General features: G+C 43.1%; 1 protein-coding gene across 2 annotated transcripts in view; it reads left to right on the forward strand.

Moving 5' to 3' along the window:
* The window catches only part of KIF5C (kinesin family member 5C), a 141,113-nt gene that overhangs the window by 89,018 nt on the left and 26,742 nt on the right, over positions 1–25,353 (forward strand). For both annotated transcript variants that reach the window (XM_010839957.1, XM_010839958.1), the window contains exons 11-15: positions 4,138–4,286; positions 14,638–14,813; positions 19,981–20,049; positions 21,674–21,880; positions 24,037–24,183. In XM_010839957.1, coding sequence (XP_010838259.1) covers positions 4,138–4,286; positions 14,638–14,813; positions 19,981–20,049; positions 21,674–21,880; positions 24,037–24,183 — 748 coding nt within the window. The remainder of the gene's footprint in view (positions 1–4,137; positions 4,287–14,637; positions 14,814–19,980; positions 20,050–21,673; positions 21,881–24,036; positions 24,184–25,353) is intronic.

The following is a 25,353-nucleotide window of genomic DNA, read 5'->3' on the forward strand; positions in this document are numbered from 1 at the left end:
TCATTGCACATTCTCACCAGCACTTAGCATTATCAGTTTCAAAAATGTTAATTGTTCTATTAGGTGTGTAAATATATCTTTTTGTTATTTTATTCCCTGAAGGCTAATGACATTTGACACACTTTTCTGGGTACAATTTATTGGCACTTCTTCTGTGAAGTTCCTATTCAAATCTTTACCTGGTGTTTTCACCAATTGTGTGCTTTTTTCGGATTGATTTATAGGGATTATTCTGGATAAGTTCTTTGTGAGATACATGGATTGTTTGTATCTTTTCCCACTTTGTAGTTTATGTTTTAACTCCTTTAATGGTGACTTTTAATGAAGAGAGGTTTTTAATTTTAATGAAGTCAAGTTTATCTTTTCTTTCTGCTCTATTTAAGAAATAAATCTTTATCTACCCTAAGGTCTTAAAGATATTCCCCTGTTTTCTTCTAGCAGCTTTGTTGTTTTACCTTTCACATTTATGCATGTGATTCATCCGCATAGAATTTTTTATATGTTACTGGGGGAGTCAGTAAAGCACCAGACATTGAAAGGACCGTCCTTTCCCTCTGTGCTGGATACACACCTTTGTTGTATATCAGATGGCTACATGGCCGAGTGTCTGTGGATAATCTATTTTGTTTCTATTCTAAAGTTTCTGGACTATTTAATCAGTTTTAATTACTGTGGCTTTATAATGCGTTGATATTCCATCCTCGTTGTCCTTCAAAATTGTCCTTGCTATTGTTGGCCTTCTTTATTTCTATTATAAATCTTAGAATCAGGTTGTCAATGTCAATACATACATGCAAATCTGGAGAAGGCAATGGCAACCCACTCCAGTCCTCTTGCCTGGAAAATCCCATGGACAGAGGAGCCTGGTAGGTTGCAGTCCTTGGGGTTGCTAAGGGTTGGACACGACTGAGTGACTTCATTTTCACTTTTCACTTTCATGCATTGGAGAAGGAAATGGCAACCCACTCCAGTGTTCTTGCCTGGAGAATCCCAGGGACGGGGGAGCCTGGTGGGCTGCCGTCTATTGGGGTCGCACAGAGTCGGACACGACTGAAGCGATTTAGCAGCAGCAGCAGCACGCAAATCTCCTGAGATTTTATTTCAGATTATTTTAAATCTGTAGAACACATTTGCGGATAATTAATATCTTTCTAATCAGTGCTGGCTGGTTTCTTCATGTTCTCCATTTAGTAGATGGAGAGGCATGATGGTCTGCCTCATCAGTGACTGAATGGAGTCTGTTTAGGGCAGCAGCAGAAGACATATTATTCTCGGTTCCAGATGGGAGTTGGGCTGTGTGTCTTCCGTCTGCTCCTCTGCATTGTTTCTGTGCCATCTCTGCTCTCCTCTGCCCTGCTCCCTGGGTCAGTGACCAGCTTGGACAACTACAGTGGGCTCCTTTGCCTCTGGCTTCCAGTTAGGTTCCACCAATGGGAGAGGAACAGGCAGGACTCAGGAGAGAACAGAGTGATGTCAGGGTATCAATTTCATGGCTCCTTCCATGAAGGGTCACTTCAGATTGGCTGTGTTCCTAGACTAAAGGCTGTTAACGGCTTCGACAGGGCAGCATTTTTCTTTTAAGAGTTTAACAGTTTTTTAAATTTATTTTTTTTAATTGAAGCATAGCTGATGTGTGATATTGTCAATATATAAGTTAGAGGTGTACAATACAGTGATTCACAATTTTAAAAGGTTATATTCTTTTTGTAGTTATTATAAAATATTTGTTATATTCCCTGTGCTACACAGTGTATCCTTGTAGCTTATTTATTGTATACATAGTGGTTTGTCCCTCTTAATCCCGTAGGGGTTAGGTTAGGTAGCCCTGCCTTGCCCTTCCCCCCTTCCCTCTCCCCACTGGTAACCACTTGTCCGGTCTCTGTATCTGCGAGTGTAGACAGCTTTCCTCTTATAGTTCCCTTCCTCTGGGCCCCCTTCAGCCTAAGAGTGGTAACGGATCCCCCCATCACTATTGTGTGTATGTGTGTGTGTTAGTCGCTCAGTCGTGTCTGACACTTTGTGACCTCATGGACTATAGCCCGCCAGGCTTCTCTGCCCATAAAATTCTCCAGGCAAGAATACTGGAGTGGGTTGCCATTTCCTTCTCCAGGGGATCTTCCCGACCCAGGGTTTGAACCTGTGTCTCCTGCATTGCAGGCAGATGCTTTACCATCTGAGCTACACCTGTTATCCCTTGTTATTTCCCATCACCCTTACTGTACTTTTGTTAAACTCTTCCCTATTTGAGAAGACTATTCCCTGCCAGGACTCTGATTACTGCAGAAGTGGGAGAAAAAGAATTTTCTCAACAACTTAAGAGAACTTTGAGAATGAGGATCAGTTATACCAGTGATAACCTTGTTGGGTCTGCTCACAGAATTGTACTTCTGGCTAAACCTGCCAGATTACAGCAAAAGGCTCTATGCTTCTCCTTCTGGTATCATTGGAAATCATCAAGAGACTCTGTGGTATGATAAGTAAGATTAGTAGCATCAAAGTACATCCTTAAATGTCCATAAGCATTTCAGCCATAGGTTATTTTTCACTTTTTGACTTAACTCAGTTAAAATGGATGCTGCAGTGTTTGTGCTTGTATCTGAGAAACATCCATGACACTGCCTGAGGGTGTTGGGGTGAGAGTGTCAACTTGGCACAGACTTTAAAGTAGCAATAAAGTTGCTACTATTTGAAAACAGAGTCGAAACACTTCTGGAGACAGCAGCCATAAGCTATAGTGAGTGAGGGAGACATACTAATTCTTGAATCTTACATAGAGATCATTTTAACTCTTCTTTTGACAGTTGGGTTATTTAATTGTCTGCTTTAGAAATTAATTTACAGGGTGACATCTGCTACACTGGTGAGGATTGCTGAATTTCTTTTACTGAAATAGAAATCGTGTCCAAAATGTCATTTCATGACAACAGTGATCAACCCGAATCACACATCAGATAGTGCTGGCAAATGTGGCAGGACAAGAACTGGTGGGAGTTAAAAATGAAAAAGTCAGTAGCAAATAAAACAGGATAGCACATAAATGAAGTTTTTACTTCTTAAAAAGTATGTAACAAGTAGCGTCCTGCCATCATGAATTTGCTTTTCAATTGGACAAACCTTATGTGTTCATTTCTGTGCATACGTTGGTGAATCATGTATTTCATTTTCATTACTGACTGGAGCTGGCACAGCCTTGATTTACTGTCCACAGTTCCACTGGGGCATCACAGCCCGCTCTGGGCCATCTGGCCTAGGTGGTCACTCTTTATACCACAAGGGCCAAAATGGTGGCCGTTAGACTTGTTTGCGTATGCCACATGTCAGTTTGAAAAACTATGTTGAACTGGGATATGCAAAGAAAAATCTCAATTTCTGACTTTTCTTGAAAAAAATGGGATGATCTCAGAAAAGTGGGCCCTCCGCTCCTTCTTGCTGACTGGACGGTGGGAGAGGATGTGCTCAGCTCAGACCGTGGTTTCACCTGGCCACCCTGAGTTGGTAAAGTGACCATCTGTCCCTGGAGGCATGTGTTGACATGTGTTCAATACCGTAGGGATGGTGCTAAGGTACCAAATGTGAGTAAGAGAAAGAATTGATTTGTCTGTATGTATATTGTTATGAGAAACTGTAAACTCTAAGGCCAGAGACCTTGTCTCATTTATCTTGATAAATCCCCAGTGTTTCATAGACGTTAATTGAGTTGAAAGGAAGCTCTTCTTGGGCAGATGAATCTGAAAGTGGCATGCAAGATGCTTAAAGAGGATGCTGAATGTCTGAAAAAGCTAGGCTATAACCACAGGTGGGTTCTAAGAACGTAGGCCAAGGTGGTAGCAGTGGGAATAGAAATGGTGGCAGAGGGAATAGAGAAAGACTCGAGACAGTTTAGATGAAAATCCCGTTGGGTCTAGAGACAGGCAGGAGGAAAAGGAGAAAAGAAAAGGAAAAAGGTGAGTTTGGAGCCTTAGAAATAGTGGGGCCACTAAAGCAGCTAAGAGGGTGGTGGTAAAAGCTCTAGCATCCTTCCTGCTCCCTAAGTCCTAATCTTCTGGTGTGAAAGGAATTTGAAGTTTAATTATATTCATGATTTAGCAAATGCTAGCAACTCTGCTCAGATTTTTTCCCTTATGTTTTTCACACCAGGGCTAAGACCATCAAGAATACTGTCTCTGTGAACCTGGAACTGACAGCTGAAGAATGGAAGAAGAAATACGAAAAAGAGAAAGAGAAAAATAAGACTTTGAAGAATGTTATCCAGCATCTGGAGATGGAGCTAAACAGATGGAGAAATGGTAAGGAAGAAGGAGAGGAAGGAGGAGGTATGAGTGCGTGCTTTTTTCCCCCCATGACTACTGATGTCCTGGGACACTTGGGAAAGAGTGGGTGATGGTGGAGCTTGGTCCAGCCTTTCAGCAAGCTGTGTGAACGAGCAGATGTTTTCCCTAGCACTGATCCCTGCCCTCACCCTGTCACTTGACCGACATACATTCTTAGTGTGGCCAAGTGACTGTTTGCAAGGTTGCCTTAATCTGCTTCCATTGAGATGCGCCTCTATCCATTACTCTCCGGTAGCCACATTTGAGGTGTAGAGGGTAGTGTTTGAGATTTTGGGGTTTTGATTGCTTTTGATTAGATGAAAAATGTCATTCTCTCCTCTGTGAGTTTTATAATTGATTTGGAGTTAAAAGTCACCTCTGGTAAATGTTTGCTTTTTTTTTTTGGCTCAACTCATCTTCATGCTCTGCTTCTTCAGAGCTAGAAATAGAGGATTCCTGAAGAAGCTCGGTCCTAAAATGGAGTCTCAAAGGCTTGTTTCGTGACTCATTTTTCTTTTTCCCTAAAGCATTCTCTTTGGTGTGTTCTCCTCAGAGAAAATATCTCAGCAAGCTGACGTGCAGTGGTGGGTGGACTATGGGTGAGGCGTTGGAGAAGGGTTTCCACGTGCAGACAGATCATTTCAGTGGTTTTTGCTTTGTGTTGGAGGTTAGCATGCACAAGTCCTTTTTCAATCCACAGCCCCTCTTTTTTCCCTATGGAAACAAGGCAGCTTGGTGTGTATAGTGGGAGATAGTGGATGGTTGGTGTTGGTATTTATTTCAGATGCTGCATCAGGTCTCAATCTTGGGTGACTGTGGGAGCCTGGTGGCCACTGTGCAAAATCCAAAAGTAACCTGCCTGCTTGGAAGTGCACAGTTAGCAGCAGATGTCTTATGATTATATGTTTGCCTCTGTTTTTGCTAGGAGGGGTAGGTGTCAATGAGCTACTGTTCAATTGAAGAACAATTACGTGGCCAACCAGGATTCAAGAGAGGTTCAAGAAATGACCTAGTAGCCTAAATAACACGATTCTTTTCTTTGGGGGCGATTTTCTAGCTGCACATGTGTTTTGAAAGCTGCTAGAATAATTGAATAATTCAGCATCTGTGGCTGGTGGATGCCTTCTTGCAATTTGGCAGGGGTAGGAGAGTGGGGAGGGGTGCTTGGAAAGGCGTGGAGCGCCCTATGAAATTTTGTTCTATTTCTGCGATCCACTTGGGTCATTTCTCTGCTGGATACCTGGAACATACAATGAAACCTTTTGGCAAAAGAGGGGCACTGGCCTTAGAAACATCATGGTGTGGGCAACTAACCTTGTTCTTTTCTTTCCTGTCCTTTGCCAAGCACCAACCAGCCCTGCAGTTTTCCATCCCTCAGTCACTGTCCTCTCGGGTCTGCCCACTGCCCTTTTTGCCTGGCTGATGCTTATCTTTTTATCTCTTTTGGGTACTCTCCCCTGCTCTTGAACTAGTCACTTGGCCTCATTTTAACTGTTGTCTCATTTCATCCACTTTGCAAATCTACTCAAAAATCTACTGTTTTTCACATCCTGTGAGGTGAGATCCTACCTAAGCCCTTAACTTACATAATTCGGGAAAACTAACATGTGGTTTCTGACACATGATAGATTTTCATAATTGTATGTTAAGTAAACCTGTGTTAAAGGCAGTGCTGGGGATTAAAGGGTGAGCAGTCAGCCATGGTCTCTGCCCTCACAGAGCTTACAGGCTGGTGAAGGAGATAGTCTCCAAGCACGATCAATACATGTATCAAGAAGGGAGAGGATAAGGTGCCGAGAGTTATTACAGAAGAAGGCCCTGAGCTTGACTCAAGTCAGCAAAGGTTTCCTTCAGTAAGTTCCAAGAGAAACAGAGCAGTTTGTTGAGCAAAATAGGAGGTGCGGGTGGAAATGGGGGTGGGGTAAGGGAGCCAGGCTTACATGCCCTGAGGGGCGGGAGCATGAAGGCCAGGGTGGAGAGCTGGGGTGGGCCAGCTCCGAACTGCGACAGGCAAGAGCAGCAGACTAGTCTGGACAGTACTCATTCAGGATTCTGGTCATTATCTCAGAAGCAGTGAAAAGCCATTCAAGGATATCGGATGATGAGATTTGCCTTTTCGAAGACCCATTGGTTGTGTTGGAGGGTGGACTGGAGGGTCTGGGAAGAGCGCTGGGACCTGGGGTGGCCCTCCAGGCCTGAGACTTAGTTGTTGAATTGAGAGGGCGGTGGAAAGGGAGAGAGATGGGCAGACCAGAAAGGTATTTAGGAGGTGAAACCAGCCAGGCTTGGTGAGGCTGGTGGCTGTAGGGAGAGACAGCGTCAAGGTTTCTGGCTTGCCGAGTTGGATGGAGGACAGAGCCACTCACTGAGACAAGAAATGAGGGAGGAGAATTGGAAATGAGACGTGGGAGATGATGAGGGGAGTTTGAGGGGAGTCTATGGAACATCCAGGTGAAAATGCCAGATAAGAAGTTAGGTCTGAGTGTCTGGAGCTCCGGGGAGCTACTTGAGTGACAAAGAAAAATATGTGGGTCATGGATTTTTTTAAATTTATGGTTAGCATAATTTTTATGTACATTAAATGTGAGGCATTTTTAAAGTCTTTATTGAATTTTCTACAGTATTGTTTCAGTTTTATGTTTTGATTTTTTGGCTGTAAGGCATGGGGGAATCTTACCTCCCTGACCAGGGATCGAACCCACAACCTCTGAGTTGCAAGGCAAAGTTTTAACCACTGGACTGCCAGGGAAGTCCCTGGGAGTCATGGATCTTTAGGACATAATTGAAGGTATAGGTAGGGATGAGGTCCTCTCTGGACTCTGAAGAGAGGAGAGGGAAGAGGAGAGGGAGGGTCTTGAGAGACCCCTGCATTCATCCCCATGTTAACTGAGTGATTAAGAGAAGGGAGTTTTCTGGAGTTCTGTCCTGCAAGCTCACATTTTAAAGGATTTTTTTTTTTTTTTTCTGGAAGCGAAAGTTTTCAAATATAGAGAGCCTACTGAAGTGGTATAAAACTTTCAGACAGGAAGTTAGGCAGGTGGAGGCATGGTGAGGTGGTCCTTTGACTGGATGTGAGTGAAGGATTATTTTAAGGATTAACTGCTCATCCAACAAAAATCCAGAGGCTTTCTGTTCTGTTTGGAGACCATGTGTCTCTTTTAGGCAGGATATGAGACTTGCCCAAGCTGACTCCACAGGGTGCTGGACTCCTGAGTTCGTTCTTTTTCTGTTGTGGGTGCAGTCTGCATGCTGCCCTTGTGGTTTGTGTTTAGGCTGGGGAGATGAGTGTGAAAAGAAGGGACTGGAATTTCCCCCAGTGTGTCCTGTGCATTCTGATTCCTCGTGGTCACGAGGGCACGGCTGGGTGGTGTCAACTAGAGAGCTGGAATTTTGAAGGTTCGATCCCTAGATTTGGGCTTCCCTGGTGGCTCAGAGGTTAAAGTGTCTGCCTGGAATGTGGGAGACCAGGGTTCGATCCCTGGGTCGGGAAGATCCCCTGGAGAAGGAAAATGGCAACCCACTCCAGTACTCTTGCCTGGAGAATCCCATGGAGGGAGGAGCCTGTAGGCTACAGTCCATGGGGCTGCAAAGAGTCGGACACAACTGAGCGACTTCACTTCACTCCCTAGATTAGGAAGATCCCCTGAAGAAGGAAATAGCAACCCACCCTGTATTCCTGCCTGGAAAATTCCACAGACAGAGGAGCCTGGCAAGCTACAGCCCATGGGGTCACAAAGAGTCAGACATGAATCAAGTGATTTAGCACACACATGGAGAGGGGTGGGAAAGGTAAAAGAATATGATGTCTCAGTGGCCAGTCTGGTCCAGGCAGACTGTAAATAAGTGAAGGGAGGTACATCTGATACAGTTGCCGCAGGAGAGAGCATTTCCTGCCCAAAGTCATTCAAAAGCTGTGAAATACTCTGTTAAATGCTGGTAGTCCGGTCCCTACCCTACCCCACCCCACCTATATGCTCCTAGCTTAATGGGCTACTTCAGATGCGGGCCTTGTCGTTTTCTCCTCTGGGTGTAATAGAATATTGATCCTCAGCATATTGACCTGTGACTCATAATGCGTGTACTACACCAAGCCTTAATTCATTTCTGCCACTGCCATTCCAGCATTGTGGCCCCAAGTGCTTGGGGGCTTAAGGTGGGGGGCACACCTTGTTTTTATAAATTAGGAGTGGGGAGAACCACCCACTCTCCTGGCTTCATTCCCCACTGGTCCAATGAGGGTTGTGAAGATATAAACAAAAAGAGAAAGCGGAAACTGTATTCCGTATCTTGTAATAATCCATAATGGAAAAGAATCTGAAAGGAGTAGATATATATGTGTAACTGAATCACTTTGCTTTATACCTGAAACTAAGACAATGTTGTAAACTAACTATGCTCCAATTAAAAAAGAAAAAGCTATGAGAGACTCACAGAACTAAAAGAACAGCTGAGGACCCGGGCTTCTGAGGGGCCACACCTCGAGTGAATCCTCTCTGGATGTGTTTCTGTCCTTGTCATGTATATTGGAGACCCAGAGCCCCAGGAGAGAAGGAGGAGATTGTGCTGGGTGGTGTGCTTGGGCTGGGGAAGGACAGGGCACCCTAATGTGTTGTCTGACCACAGCTGCACTCATACGGGAATGGGGGGTAATTCTTCACAATGCAGTCGAGGTGCTGTTATGAGAATGGGTGTTGAGTGGCTAAAAAACAACGCATGTCCACCAGAATGTACTAGTGACATCTTGTGGGCTGAAATCCACAGGCAGACTCTCTTCAAATCTGGAGGCTCTGTTGGCAACTTTTAGCCTCATGGAAATGCGTTCAGCCTACATGCTTAAGGACAGATAGAGGGAGTGGGCAGCTCTCAGAAATAGGATCTTTCTTTTTTTCCCCTACTCTGTTGCTTGTTGATCATATGTATGGAAAGGACTCAAACCATCCTGTAAAGGAGTTGAATTCAGCTTCCAGTCCACCACTTCCTGCCCCCCACTCCCATCCCTGGTCCCTGCTCAATCCACCAAGAAGACTCTGGACAGGAGGATGGGGAAGGAAGGCCGAGGGCCCAGGGCCATGATGCTAGAGCAAAGTTGAGTCCATTGTTTCCTGTTGTTGCTAGGTCAGCCTTTACCCATGCCCTCTTCTCTGGTACGTCTTTGAATGTTGGCCTTTAAAGAAATGACAGCTTTTTACAAGAGCTTAAGTCAGAGAAGGATTCCTGAAAATCTGAGTGTCAGAAGTGCAGGGAAATAATCTGATGATATGGCGCATCTACAGTGTCTCTTGCATAGTTAAATATAATAATAATGAACAGAGTGGATATAGTCATGCAAAGAAATTATTTCATCACAGGCTGAGAAGGTGTGGAAAAATCAGCAATCTCTAAAGCAGATTTGCTCTCCAGATTTAAAACCTACCAGGACAGCAGCCTTGGTTCTCTAAGCTAAATCTGTAACCTTGAGGCTGGTGGGTGCTTTGTGGAACTGTGTGGGCTCTGTAGTTGGAACACAGTTTGCTCTTGGGGCATTAAATATTTAGAAGATGTGCCCCTCCTTGGATTTCTGATTATTGTAGAAGCTCAGAAGTTAGTACTTCATTTGAGAGACCTAATTTGTTAGGCTCTCTTCCTTCTTTCGAGAGACAACCAAATACTTGTAGAAATGCTGACTGCTAGGAGAATCGTGTGGCCTGTGTAAGAAGAATGTAAAGCAGATGCTGACTCCTGGGTAACCAGCTTATTAGAAAATTACTGTAGAAGGGATGAGAGAATGTCTTAAGCTTCTTACAGTATTTTGAGCAGCTAGGGTAAGAGATGCTACGTGTGTGCAAAATAATCCCATAAAGAAATGAGTTGCTTTTTTTTTTTTAAACCTTCCATTTATATAATGACATCTTGTATCCTGCTGCTGTCACCCTTCTGGCAACTTAAAAGATTTCCTTTTTCGTTTCTTTGATATAGAAATTACCTGCCATTAGGTCTGCCACTGGCCTGTTTAATTGGTATTAAAAGAAAGTACCTCCTTTGCCAGATCTGATCTGGTTTCTGGCGGAAGCTGTGAGTGACCAGCCAATCTATGCCCTGGAGTTGCAGAGAGAAGGCAATTACCTTACTATATTCTCCGGAGGCTTTAGGGGCTTGACTTATGAAAAGGATAACTAGCTTGTTGCTACTTCATGTGTGAAATTTTAATGAATTACTGGCAGTCTAATGGTTTTCATTCTTTTTTATTTTATTTTTTTAACAAAAACCCAAAAAGCCTGTTTTAGAATTTTTTAACTAATAGTGCTAACAAGAATTTTTGATTAGTCTGTCATTCTTACTTATTGCAATTGATGGATTTCTATTTTTTGTGGAAATGTTATTTATGCCCTCTGGGGGTTTTGATTTTATAATTAAAATGCTCTGTAAACCTTATAGGTGTGCTCCAACTGAACACTCCTGTGTACACACAAATCTCTTTAGTCCTTAAAGGTAATTACATCTGACAATAGGAAATGCCAGAATGCTTATGTAAAGAAGGAAATCTTTTCTTGAGGTAGGGGTTGGGAGGGAACCTTTCATTCTAAAAAATAAGATGCTTTACAATATTACATGCCCTTTCTCTATGGACAGCAAGTATAAATCCTCAAGGGATAAACCAAGAGAAATTTGCTTTTCACATAAAGGAGAGTAAAAATAAAAATAGATACTGATCTTCGTTTGTGGTCCTTTCCCCTTCTACCGCCAGATTTCAGGGCATGCTTTCTCCAGGATTTGTTTGCAGCTGTCTTCCACGTTATGATTGGTTGTTCTGCAATCACCTGGTGGGGGCTCCTCTGGACACCCGGTCCACTGCAGTGCAGGGAATATTCTCCATTAATGCCGTGAGATTGCCATGGAGACAGATTGCCTGGTGTCGGGTCCTGCCGAGGGTTGGGAATTTACAGTCCCCAGACGTGTTTGTGAGCTGGACGGTGTAGTTACCAGGGACGCTTCTGGAAGTCATTTTCTGGGTCCTTTGAAGGGCAGCAGTGTTTGGGAAAACTGGCTCTTGATTTCTCCCTGGGCAGGAGCTGTACTCTCCCCGGCAGATACCCGCTGCTTTTGTTGCTGCGTGTTGCTGCTTTGTTCTTCTCAGCCTGAAAGACTGCTGCAAAAAATAATCTTGACTGCCTGACCTTTAGAATAAAAACTGGGATGGGCTCGCTGTTCAGATGTAGCTTTGTGGGGGACATGTTGACGCTTTGATTGAGAGAGTTGTTCAAGGGAAACCAGAAGGCCTGGTATAGGTTTCAAATATTGTTTTCATAATAAAAATAAACCCGAAAGGCACTCTCATGGCTATACTGTATTTTATTTTGGGAACTGAGCTCTAACCACTAAAGGTATTGTCAGGACCCCAGAGACACTAATCTCAGAATAAGTAAAAATAATTTTATGTACAAAACCTAAAATGTTGACACTTGGTCAGGGAGTGGAGGGGATAAGAAATGGATTTTTGTGTTTTTTACACACACTGTTTTAATTAATCTTTAGAACAATGCTGTGTTCAAAGCACTGGCATTTCCTTGCCTTTACAAAAACAAAGCAAGAAGTTAAGTGGGAGATGGCTTGTGAGTAGCTGAATCTGTGGAAGGTGCAGGTGGCTGAGTGTCCCGCTATGGCCCTGACCATATTTATGTAGCATCTGTTGGTCACTTCAGGTGCCTCTCAGAGCAGTGTTGACTGGCTCGTTGAACCTTTCTAATCTGGAACAACTGTGGTTATACTTTGTGATGCTACAATTTTTCAGCAAAAGAAGAGGGCAGCTTTAGGGGTAGTCAAGCCTGTGGCTTTGGTTACAGCAGGTCACCCACTGCTAGGCTGTGGGGTTCATCCCTGACTCCTCATTCCACCAAACAAATGGAAATATGCACTGGATAACTCCTTGGAAACAAAAAAAGTGAAAGTCATTCAGTTGTGTCTGACTCTTTGTGACTCTATGGACTGTAGCCCACCAGGATCCCTTGTTCATGAAATTCTCCAGCCAAGAATATTGGAGTGGGTAGCTATTACCTTCTCTGGGGGATCTTCCTGACCCAGGGATAGAAGCTGAGTCCCCTGCATTGCAGGCAGATTCTTTACCATCTGAGCCACCAGGCAAGCCCCAGGCAACTCTTTAGCTGACCCCAGTCTCACGATATCACTGCCTCTCTGGGCATTTGGAACCTAAGAACACAGGGTTTCGGATGTCTCTTTCAGATGTTTTTAATATCATTTCTCTGGACTTGGGCTGAACTGGCCTGTGGATAGTATGACTATGTTCTGCCTGCTTTCTGGTCCAGTGCAATTAAGAATTTCCTCTTTATTAAGATTTAACTGGAAGATCAATTCATACTGCTCTGGATTGCCCTGTTCATAAATTTCAGAAGCTAGAACTGAAAAATTAGATGTACAGTCATGATCCAAGTGGGAGAAGGACATTTACAAAGTGTTAATGGTGAAATTCTCTAACAAGGAACAGAATTGGGAGGTAGAGGTGAAAGAGAGCTTTCAAATTTTAGTATATACTCTATGGTTAGAAAAAGACACACATATATTTTTATAATTTTATATTTATAATGTTTTAAACAAACAGAAAAACAAAATTTGGGAACTAAATAGAACACGGTACAGCTTTTATAGCCCATGGACTTAGCAGGCTGTAGAGAATATAGGTGCTTTAATTGGATGAAATCCAGTCTGCACACTAAGGTTGCTGATGGATGCTTTAAACCAAGAATTGGAACTGAATGAAATATTGATTTGGTTCAGGTTCAGTTCAAAGGCTACTCTGATATTCTGGTTTTGTTTCAGGTCAATAATTTTAGAAAAGGGCTTAGGTACAATACAGTCTGGTTGAGCTTTGGAAGAAAAAACAGTTGGCTCAGTTTTATATTCAGCAAAGTAATAATTTATTCCAGGTTTTGCTTCAAGTTGCTGCTTCAGATGGAACTGTGATATCAAAGTGAAATCATTGAGTGTTGATTTTGTTTGAAGTGGAGGCCTATGGTACCATTTGGTGATTATCGAGTGAGATAATGGAGTCTTAAGCAATAAAGCTAACCCATCACAAAGTGCTTGGTTTGTATTGAGATAAATGTACACAGTCAGTGTTCAGGGGGGTTTCTCGAGAGGTAATGTATACTGTTCATGAAGCCATGGATTAGGAGTTACATTCTGTCATTTGTCTTTGGGTGTCTTTTGTTGTTGTTTTTTCTTTGAGAAATTCCCTCTGGCTCCGGACAGTTTTCCTGGGGAATTTCCACAGAATGCATTTTACAGGCTGAGAACCGGGTGAGGCCTGGAACAGTGCAGACGCTCACTGATTGTAGCAAATTGAGTGTGAAGCTGATGGTAAACATTGTGATGGAAAAGTATGTTTGGTTTTGGTTTGCTTTCCAAGTAATTTAAGAGAGACAGTTGAGCTGAATGGTTTCCATAGATCCTTTTTTTTCATTCTGTCTTTGCAAGTTGGTTTTCTTGTTGGGGATAGCCCTCGGCCGGTTTAAGAACTTCCCCTTTTCGCTCAGTTTGCATGGTCACATTTGGTACTGTTTCCTTCGAAGGCGCCAACAATGCTCCTCTGCAGACTGAGAAGCAGGGAGGAGTCTGCATGATATTCTCGGTGGGCTGCTTTTTCTTTTCTGGGACTACCTGATATCACAGGAAATTATTCTATTTCAACTTTCCAGTCCGCCAATTAATTCTGACTTCCTGGGGGAGAGAGTGGTAGTGGAAGAGTGTGTGTGTGTGTGTGTGTGTGTAATGTCAGTCAGAGTTCCTGGGTCCTGGGGCCACCCCAACTTCCTCCTTCAGAGTCAGGGATTCTCAAAGCGTGAATATTTGGGCCCTACAGTGTTCTGTTAACAATGGTGAATTTGTTCCTTGATTTGGCTGTTGCTGTTAATGAAACAGTAACCTAATTAATTGTAATTAGAGTGCCTCAGAGGTCTGCTTCCCTTTGAATCCATCACCAAAGAGAACATGATTCTAGTAAAGCCCCAGCATATTCCACAACAAAAGAAAAATGTTTGCAAAAAATTCTGGGTATCGCTGAAAAGTTGGATTAAGTTGAGAGCTTGCGTGGTTGATGGAGCCAGTTTACATCGGGAGCAAGGGGGTGTTACGTAATCTTCCTCTTTATACTCGTTTTGGTCAGTTAACTACGACCTTTCTCGTCAAACAGGAAAGCGACAGACTATTAACTTTAAACAGCTCCTCATTGTGTCCTTTGTGTCTTTTTCGTGGAGTGACTGTTTTTGTAACTTTTTCTGGAGGGCTGCACGCTAAATTTCTTCAATGCCTAACTCCCCTTGGCTGTGCTTTGCAGGAGAAGCTGTGCCTGAGGATGAACAGATCAGTGCTAAGGACCAGAAGAGTCTAGAGCCCTGTGATAACACCCCCATCATAGACAACATTGCTCCCGTGGTTGCCGGCATCTCTGCAGAGGAGAAGGAGAAGTACGATGAGGAGATCTCCAGTCTCTACCGACAACTGGATGACAAGGTCTGTGGTCAGAGTTTATAGACCTCACACTGGTACAAAAGCTAAAGGTAGCAGGTCCTAGACTTACTGGCTGGAAGCAGCTCGAGCCCCATGGAACCTGATGTAAGACTGAAGACTGTGTTCAGTCTTCCTAATGTGTTCCTAATGCTTACCCTAGCTCTTTATTGGGTTGTGCTGTGTGCTAAGTCACCTCAGTCCTGTCTGACTCTTTGCGACCCCATGGACTGTAGCCCACCAGGCTTCTCTGTCCCTGGGATTCTCCAGGCAAGAATACTAGAGTGGGAATGCCAGGCCCTCCTCCAGGGGATCTTCCTGACCCAAGGATTGAACCAGCGTCTCTTATGTCTCCTGCATTGGCCGACGGGTCCTTTTACCACTAGCGCCACTGGGGGAACTGGATTCACGGGGAATGGAAACTTTCATGGAAATTTGATTGAAAGATTGGCCTCGACAGACAGAATCTTCACATCTAGAAACTGGATGGGACCTTATCATAGCATGAGGGTGGAGGGTGAGTGAACTTTAATTCTCTCTTCTTTTCTTCTCTGGGCTTGTCTGTCACCTCTTGGAAATTCCAGCAATGTCCCAGCTCTAGGGGCAAAGGTGGTGGCTCCCAAAACTCAAGTGTGTACTTTGGTCATGTAGCTCTAAGGTCCGGAATGAGGAGCCAGTAATAGCATCAGTAAGGGGCATCCTCTTGAATGAAGTCGTTTGGATATGCTGATTAGGGATGTCCAATTCTTGGCAGACTTTTGGGACTCAAAGAATCCTGTCTGTGCACAAATTGGAATAAAGGAAGAGAGATCTTGGAGAACACTGTCTCACTCATCCCCAGTGAAGGTCAGGTTAGGAATCCCAGAGGCAAAGGAAATTAAATTGATGTTTCACGTGACCTTGGCATATTGCCCTTGGAATACTTAAATCCTTTCAGTTCATTTCATCTGGGTTGCTGATATTTTTAATCTGATTTCATCTTTCCTGCTGTGGTTCAGCTCAGAGAGCTTGGGGACACCTCTGGCTTGGGTAGAACAGCTTTGTTATGTTAACGTTGTCATTAATCTTACAAGCCTCTTTCTTCTGAGTAAAGCTCAGAGTCTGGTCTCACCTTTACAAGGGAAATGTGACTGCTTGCCCTAAGGAAGCTGGTTCTCTTTGTGCTTGTGGTGCTGGGAGTTTGCATTATAACCACAGTGTTAAACTGGGGTCACCCTACCCTTTGGGTGACATATTTAATAAGATATTCATGCTGTGTGAGCTGGATTAATTACTTTTTAGGCACTATACATACTGTTACCCTTCTCTTTCTACCCAGGTGTTTTATGTAAAACCTCAAACAAAGTGAGAGAAAAGGGAGATCAATAAGTAAGTGAGCAGTCTATGTGGATTTTTTTGTTTCTCCAAAGAAATGTTATTGTTGAAGCATATTGCAATTTTTTTTTTCTCATTTAGAATTGAAGAGTTCGTTTTTAGTGTCCCCAAAGAATCCTGGATGTGGGGTGATAACCTGATTCTGCTCTCTGTTCTCTACGAATAGAAACCAAACATGGTTGGAACTGGGATCTTTTTACCCTGGTAGCATGAGGATTTTTCATGGATCTGAGAAAACTTTAGAGTCTTGAATTCGGCATCTGAAATGTAGGCAGTGCCAGGCCTTGGCAGTTTTCAGTTGGTAGCTGGCAGAGCTGACCCTGGAGCTCTGCCTCCTCATTCCCAGCCTAGGACATTTTCTGTCACATTCCTTTCCTTTAGTGTATGTTTTGAAAACCCTGGTAAGCATACATTTTGAGATTAGCATTTGTGGTCCATCACAGGGTGATGCTGAGAGATCTCGGAAAGGACTTGAGCCCCAAAGCCTCAGCCCGGCGGGGGGACACCAAAGCTTGTCATGCCATTTGTATCTCTACCCATGGATGGCCTGGGTATGTCTTATCAGGTGTCATTTTTTTATTTGTCTGCCTTTTAAAGGTTCTAGAAGCGATTTCATGTTTCTGATGATGTTGATGGTTTGATACTTTTAAGAATACATGAGTTGGGACAGGGCACCTTCATAGATTATTAGTGGCAGCACTGCAAGTATCTAGGTTTAGATAAGATGCTAGCCCAGGGTGCTTAGATGACTTACATCGTCTGGAGGTGGCAGAGCTACAATGAGCTTACACATCTTCTGACTCCCAGTCCAGTGCTCATCCTATTTTGGCTTCAGCCCTTGAAATGAGGAACTTGTCAGTCCTAATGAATTTGTCTAGAATGTGCTGGAAGAAAGATTCTATGTCCTCTCCTTCCCGCTGCCCACTCTGTCCCTCTGTGCTGCCCCTCCAGGGGTCGAAGGACAGGTGCTTTTCTAAGGCGGTGCTGTGTGATGGAAAAGCAGCCACTTTAGAGTCAGTCCCGTGGCTTACCAGTGCTGAGAGCTGGGCTGATGCCCCATCTGCTGAAGTTGTGTTTCTTACCTGCAACATGGAGTTCACGTCTGTTACTTCAGAAGGTGGCACTGGGGAGTAAACGATTCCAGGACATAGCAGATGCTCACTAAATATTAGTCTCTTTCTTTTCTGTCTTCTCCCTTTGTTTAAGGGAGAAGCCACATGATGGGGGTATCCGAGGGTTGGGGTGAGAGGTGGGCTGAGAGCAGAGTTGTTAAGACAGGCAGCTTGGCACTGGCACTGTCTCTCATTCCCCATCACCTCTCCAGTGCTTCTGTACTGATGGAGATGTAAGAGCGGAATTAAGTGTAAGTAGGAGTTGAACTGATGGTATTCATTGAATCATTTCACTGAGCACCATTGCAACAAACACATCTTTGTCATTAAGGGTGACCAGTAACCTACTGACAACTCACTTATTTCAAATACCAGAATATTTTCTGAAAAGTGTCTGCTAATCCATTATCCAGACCAGATCTTAACAATTGGCATCAGAGTGAGCATGTATAAACATATTCTAAAAGATGCGCTTGAATGTATAGATATTGACTGCACAGCACATCTTCCTCTGAAAATTTTGAAAATTAAAAAAAAAAATCACAACAGACTATGCTAATTCCTTAGAGAAGTTTCCTTAAGAAAGGGTAAGTGTAGGTTTGGAAATGTCTCTGACATAAGCGATTCATGTTGTTATCATGTAGTCCTTGGTCATCATCCTTTCCAGACAGGCTAAGGGCCCTTGATTTCTCATGGTACCTCAAACATAGCCGCCTCTCAGCCCCTCACCCATCAGGAGTGAGCCCACGTCGTCAGGCTTTGAAATGAACACAGTATAAGAACAAAGCGCTTGAGCCGCTGTTCTGTCTCTCGTGATTTATATCACTTGTAGCCGTTGCTTATACATCCCGGGGAAGAGGTGGCAGCTCTTCCACGTTAAACTTCTTGAGTCTTTCATGTTAAGTTGTTTAATATTTGTGCGCTGAGGAACATAAACACTAAAACTGTTCCTGGTAACTGACATTCTAAGTTTATATAGAAGAAGAGAAAATATGTCCAACATGATAGTCTTCTAGTTGGGGAAATAACTTTTTTTTTTGAGAGAGAGAGAGATTTCACTTACTCTGGTATAATTTCCCTAATTCTTCTGCCAGAAATCTGACTTCAAGAGGAAAGCCATGAGTATTTTTTAGAACCATTAAAGAATTTTTAACTTGTAAAAAAATTTTCAAAACTTTGGGGTAAGATGTGCTATGGAGTCCGTATCTATACATTTAAGTGCATCTCTTAGAACCTGTTGACACAGGCCTGATGCCAGCTGTTAGGATCTAGTCCATGGATAATAGATTTCTAAGCACTTTTCAGAAAACATTCTGGCATTTGAATTTTCCTATATATAAAATAGTTGAGTTGGTGTTAAAAAGTTCAGTAGAAACACGATCTCCCTGAACAGAGAAATAAGCCCAAAAGATATTCTATACAAAGGAAAAGAAGACACAGCCCTCATAATATTAAGGTTAGAATTTTCTTGCTCTGTGGAAAGCATCAGGCTGTGATACTGGTTAACCTGATTTAAGTGGATGAACTGACACAACCGAACAGGCAGGAGAGTATCCTGGGGAAAACTGAGGTCCTGCAGCCCAGGCCCTTGAATTTACCCTCTAACCCCCACTCTGGAAAAGGAGGACAGCGCGGTACAGGTAGGTGTCTTAGGGGCTGCTGGTGGAGACACCTGGGCAGCTCCTGGCACAAAGAGGAGCACAGGACTACTGAACTGGACTGAACTCTGCTCGGGGTTTAGACCCCAGAAGCGGCGTCACACAGGATGTTCTCTTGCTCCTAAGGGAGAGGCATGTGGGAAGCCACGCTGTCTTTCTGCACAGGCTGCGCTTCACAATTTCCTTTGAATTCATGAACACCTTTATAACCAAAACTGAATCTCACGCGGTTAGGCGCTGGCCGCCTGCCGCTTTGGACCACGTCTAGGGAGGGGAGAGGCGGAGCTGCTCACACTGGGCCGTGGGAGGCGGTAGCTCTGGCTTTTGTGGCAGCAGCACCTAGTGGCAGAAGCTGAGAGCAAGAAGAGCGGACTAGCCTGTGGGGAGATCCTTGCCCACTTCAGTGACACACAGAAACGAAGAGGTCGTGTTTCTGCATGCCAGCTTCCTTGAGGTTTTTTCAGACTGGTAAGAAATTTAGCTCCTAATCAAAGGCAGCTCTCTAATGCCAAAGATGAATTCTCTAGTAAATGTTTCCTAGTCTAAGTAAGAGGTTTGAAGTGGAAATACTGGTCTCTTTCACCCGTCACATGGCAGTGTTCCCACTCACGGACGTGTTTGACAAGGTTCGGGACGCGTACCTGTTATAGTACAAGTGGTTAGAGGTTCACGCCCTAATTTTTTGAGCTAGGAATTCACTGTTAACATCTTTGAGTTGGAAGGGATAACTCCAGAGTCCCTTTCAGCTTCCAAGCCCTACATCGCTGATTTCTGGATGAGAAGGAATTGAGTTGAATGTGGAGGATATTGATTTCCCCAGAATATCTAAATGTTTCATCGGCTGAGAAAGGTGGGTGAAGTCGTATTTGAACCAACCTCTCATCTGCGAGGAGGCACCACACCATTTGCTTCATCTTATTAACAAGCTTACAGCTGGCATCCTGTATCCGACTGCCGTCCATCGAGAAACCAGGCTATCAAAAATGACATAACCAACCACAAAAAATTAAACATGATGTTTCGTTTCAGGATGATGAAATTAACCAACAGAGCCAGCTGGCTGAAAAGCTAAAGCAACAGATGTTGGATCAGGATGAGGTAAAGAATGCAAAAAAAATTTTTCTGCCAAGTTCTTTTATGACTGTCTGTTGTGGCTATTCCAGAAATTTAATTTGCAAAGAATTTTTTTAAAAAAATCACTGAATCGTGGAAATTTCTTGGTAGATTTCCTTTCAGTGGCTGCTAAAAGCTGATTTTAGCTGAATTTAGGAAATAAATGTCTGACTTGGTAGAGCTCTAGGGTTTTGAGAGTAAGTAACTGGTTGCTACACAATCTCTGAAGAGCAGAGACAGAGGAGCCTTGGTAGTGGGGCAAGGATGATCCTGCTTCCTCATACCCGGGGCCCAGCACTCCTGGTTCATTCCATTTCAGCCTTTTCTCAGCTTTGCAAATCAGGTAACTCAGGTCTTTGATATACACCATGTTCTTGTGCTGTCTTGTAGGGAAAAAAATACTCAAAGAACAAATGTAGAATGTAGAGAAGAGGAAAGCAACACAAGATAGGGGTCCAAGCACTGTGTTAGTATATATGTGATACACTTACAAGGAGGCAAATTTTTTTCAGTCTCTCCCTGGATGGCACTCAGTTCTCTAGTAGATGTCTTTTTTATGTTGTATTTTTGCCAAGTATTTTACAAACAGGAACCTAAGCAAAGAACAGGTAGCCAATCTATCAAATACAGATGGTTCGTAATTCCCTTGCAGAGGGCCTAAGTATGTTTTCTCTTTTGTGCTTTAGAGTGTTTTCTGCTTTGTTGCTAAAATGCTATGGATTGGCTCATATGATACAATTATAGCAAGTGGCTATGGTTCATGGCCCCAGTCCCACCCCTCTCATAGATGTAACACACTCTCTCACCATTTTCTTCTCTTCCTCTTTGTTGCCCTTCATCTCTTTAGGACAGTGATTATGCCCTCTGCACAAACATTTCTCTTGGCAGGAACCATATTTAATTGATTTTCCTCTTAACTATAGTTGAGTCTTCCATTTGTTCAGCGTTTCCTGCCCTCTCCCTCCCATTCTGTTGCTGTGCATCTCCAACTTCGTACAACTGCTGTGATAAGCTTTCCTTTTTGTTACAGTAAAGATTCTTACTATTTTTCTATACTGTCAAGACAATATCTGTTCACTATAGGCAAATCAGAAAATACAGTAAGCACAAAAATAATGAAAGTATCCATAAAGTCAGTCATTCACTTTTTACTAGTGTTAATGTGGGGGGCAAACTCTTCTGTAATCTATGATGAATATTAAGAAAAATTAGGGACTGCTCTTTTATACTGTTTTGATTGATTCTGAAATCGACCAGTTTACAATGTGAAAAAATGATAATAGTAAAAAGCCATGTAAGTATTATTATAGTCCTTGGAAATTACTCCTCCTCATCCTTTGTTCAACATGTGGAATAGCCAGTCAGCTAAAAAGTGTAATTCTTGATCTGTAATCAGTTCTTGGAATTAAGCTTATGCAGCTTTAAATACGAAAGAAACAGAAAGAAAGAGAAACATATTTTCAAGACAACATGCTGTCTTTTCATTTAGCATATGGTTTCTAGTTATCCTGAGCTTTTTCAACTTATTTTCTCTAATCTTTGAGTAGAGCACTGAACATAAACCTTTGAACATTAGCGTCACCAATTCCATGTCATCTAATTTCCCCAGCTTTTAGCTTCCACGAGAAGAGACTATGAGAAGATTCAAGAGGAGCTGACACGTCTCCAGATTGAAAATGAGGCAGCCAAAGACGAGGTGAAAGAAGTTCTCCAGGCTCTGGAGGAGCTGGCTGTCAATTACGACCAGAAGTCACAGGAAGTGGAGGACAAGACCAGGGCCAATGAGCAGCTGACAGACGAGCTGGCCCAGAAAACGGTTGGAGCATTTGTGTGTGGGGGCGGGACTTCCTCGGGTGCCATTCCTGTACTTCTATTGATATTTACTGACAAGACACGGCATAGCACGGCAGTTGGCTGAGTGGTTTTTCAGTGTTAGGCACAGATGCCTTCTGTGAAATCCTCCAATAATTGAAATAGTTTGTGTAAGTGACTTGTCCACTTGCCCCAGATCTTCATGTCAGGTCTGTTTTATATCTAGGGGATTTGTAACACCAGAAGTGATGCTTTATAGGATACTCAAGAAAGTGCAGACTTTGGAGCCAGAAAAATCCTAGTTAGAAATCTGACTTCACAACTGTTAAGCCTTAGTTGAGACATTAACACTTTAGTGTTCATTTCCTTATCTGTAAAAATGGTGATAGTAACATGTTCCTTTCAGGGTATGGGAGTTCGTGACAGTTTACATAAAACACTTAGCGTGGACCTGTGCGTCATGCTACAGTGTAAGCAGATAAATCCCCGAACATTGTATTGACGGGGAGCGTGCAAGGCATGGAGTCCACTCTTCCTGTTTACACCTTCCTGAATGCAGCCCGTTCCTTCCCCAGCGCTGCTTGTCCTCGCCTAGGACCTAGCTGTCCTGGTTTGTCTGTTGTCCTGTTTTTCAGCTAGTGCTTCGATCTGCACGTTTCCTAATTTTCAGAATCTCCCAGCGAGAGATACTGCTGGTTCTGCACAGGGAGCTAGTGGCAGAGGGCCAGTGAGCATTTGGTGAGGCGGCTGCTGGTGGAACGCATCCATTTTCGCTTTTTCTACTTGGAAGATGGGTGGTGGGCAGCCGAGTGGCTATAACCAGCTGCCCTTGGCACCTCAGTCCAATGGCCTGGTATCATGGGATTGTGCCCATTCTGCTTGGTGGAAAACCACCATCCTCCCAGCAAGGGGAAGTAACAGATGGTGCAAGATAGTGCCGATCTGTTGACCGTAGATGCTGTGGATGGAAAACGCTGCTTATTCCATACATTCAGCTGCATGTAAGAAGGCTTTTTAATGTTTCCCAAGATAGGAACTACTGCTTCTATGGATTTTGAAAGCAAAATGAAATAAGCAGTGGCAGTGCCTAAATAAAAACAAAAATGAAAAATAGAAAAACAAAGCAGAAGTTACATAGGAAAGAAGGAGACTTAGATTTTTCGGGGCTTACTGTTTTCTGCAAGATTTTTTAACTAGTCTGTGGTATATTTGCTTCCCAAAACAATGAAACATTTTCCATGATACAAGTTTTATTTTCTGTCAGACCAAAGTACTACTAGACTAGTTTAGAATACTATTTTTAGTTTGATTATCAAGAAATACTCAACTAAAATAGTTGCATATGGAAGAATTACATAAATGTCTTTGCATTAACCTTTACAATTCCATAATTTATGCAGATTATTTTCTCTTTTGGCTGCGTTAATACCAAGAAACCAAAAGATGGCAAATTTGTTGATGTTGAGAGTTTGTTAAGTTAGGTAGTTAAAAATATATGCATATTGGTAGCATCCATGAAGAATGGGAAAGGGATGAATTTGTTAATGTTTGGTAGTAAAATGGGGTTTCTGATATGTATATTTAAAAGCCATCTCCTGTTGAACCAGGCTACATTTGAAATGTGATGAAGAGTGTCCAGTTCTGGTTCACTTGAAGATGGAAAGACTTTTTCTCGGTTGTTCTCTAAACTCATTAATGTCCCCTTGGGCCTTCCAGACCCATCTGTTACCAAGTCAGATGGGAATTTGGAAGTGGCCCAGGGAGCAGGTTTGTTTAGAAGTGGGGGTGGAGACACTTGAAGGTGTGCTTGTATCCTGAAGAATGTGGACTGAAACAGAGCATCTGGTAGGTAGGACTAGATGTGATTACACATGATAAACATAAGGACTGGTTTTGAGCTTTATTTGTTTTTAATAACTTATTCCACTGACCTGGAAATTATCATCTGATATGCAGACAAATGACGTATCAGGCCAAGACGACTTCCTCTTCTTATCAGAGAATGCAGAGCTATACCGTAGTTTGGCTTAAAAGGACTCCTGTCGAAATTACATGAGAGGACAAAAGAACTCCACCCTACGTGATGTTATTCTTGATGACACTGTGTGTATGAAATTGATGGGTGGCCCTTTAAATCTGTTGTTAAAATGTGTATTTCAGACTACACTGACAACCACGCAGAGAGAACTGAGCCAGCTGCAGGAGCTTAGCAATCATCAGAAGAAAAGGGCCACCGAGATCCTGAATCTGCTGTTGAAGGATTTGGGGGAGATAGGAGGAATCATTGGTACCAACGACGTGAAGACTGTAAGCCAGCCCTTCTTTTATCCTCTCTACCTTCTCTTATAATGGCACGAATCTGAGCAAGCAAGGTCTGTGTTTATTCTCCTAAGTGTCCAGTGCTTAGCACGCTGTCTTGCATCTGCTGTGTGCTTGATCATATTTGAGTGAATGAACGAAAGGCTGATTGAGTGACTAAGTAAATTATTATTTTGGTTAAGGAGCAGAAAAGAAAAATTACCTTTCAATTATAGGAAATGTCCTCAAATCTTGGTTGGCCTTCTGTGAGTTGGTTTAATCCTCAGAATTACATGCCAGTGTCACAGAGCTTTGGGATTGGATAGGTTAAACAAAAGTTCTACTCAGAAATGTTTCTCCCTTTTTTTTTTTTAAAGTTATGTATTTATTTTTGGCTGTACTGGGTCTTTTTTGCTGTGCGTGGGTTTTCTCTAGTTGCGTTGAGCGGGGTTACTTTCTGGTTGCAGTCCACAGACTCCAGGTGCACGGGCTTCAGGGGTTGTGGCCCACAGGCTTAGCTGCCCTGCAGCGTGTGGGATCCTCCCGGACCCTGAATTGCAAAGTCGTCTCAACCACTGGACCACCATGGAAGCCCTCTCCTTTTCTAAGAAAATACAACAGAATGAAGGTCCCCAATCAATCAGTATGAATTAGGAAAGCTTTCAGCTGGAAATTAGAGGATTCTAACGGTGGCTTAATAAAATAAAGCCACATTTATTATTCACAGTATAAGAAGTCTAGACTCTTGTTATTCAGGTTGTGAGCTTCATCACCCGGGAACTTGTTCCAACTAGAGTCTCTCAGGCCCACCTCAGACCTACTGAATTAGAAGCTGCATTTTAACAAGAGTCCCCAGGTCATTCCTATGCTTCTTGAAGTTTTAGAAGCAACTTTTGGTGCAGGATCTCAGCAATGTCAAGGATCCAGTTCTTTATTTTCTTTCTGTTTTCCTCAGCCTATGACCTTTTCACATCTGTAGATTTTTGTCTCTTGGTAGCAAGATAGCTTCTATAGCACCAATCATCATGTCTGAGGCAGGACGGGCTGTAAAGCCAGACAGCTTTCATCCAGGAGAGAACTATATCCCAGAAATCCCCAATAGGCATCCCCTTATACTTTATAGAGGCCAGAATTGGGTCACATGGTCACCCCAAATTGCAAGGGAAGCTGGGAGAGCAA

The sequence above is a fragment of the Bison bison genome, unplaced genomic scaffold (genome assembly GCF_000754665.1).
Source record: "Bison bison bison isolate TAMUID 2011002044 unplaced genomic scaffold, Bison_UMD1.0 scf7180017864139, whole genome shotgun sequence".
In the NCBI taxonomy this organism is placed as follows: domain Eukaryota; kingdom Metazoa; phylum Chordata; class Mammalia; order Artiodactyla; family Bovidae; genus Bison; species Bison bison.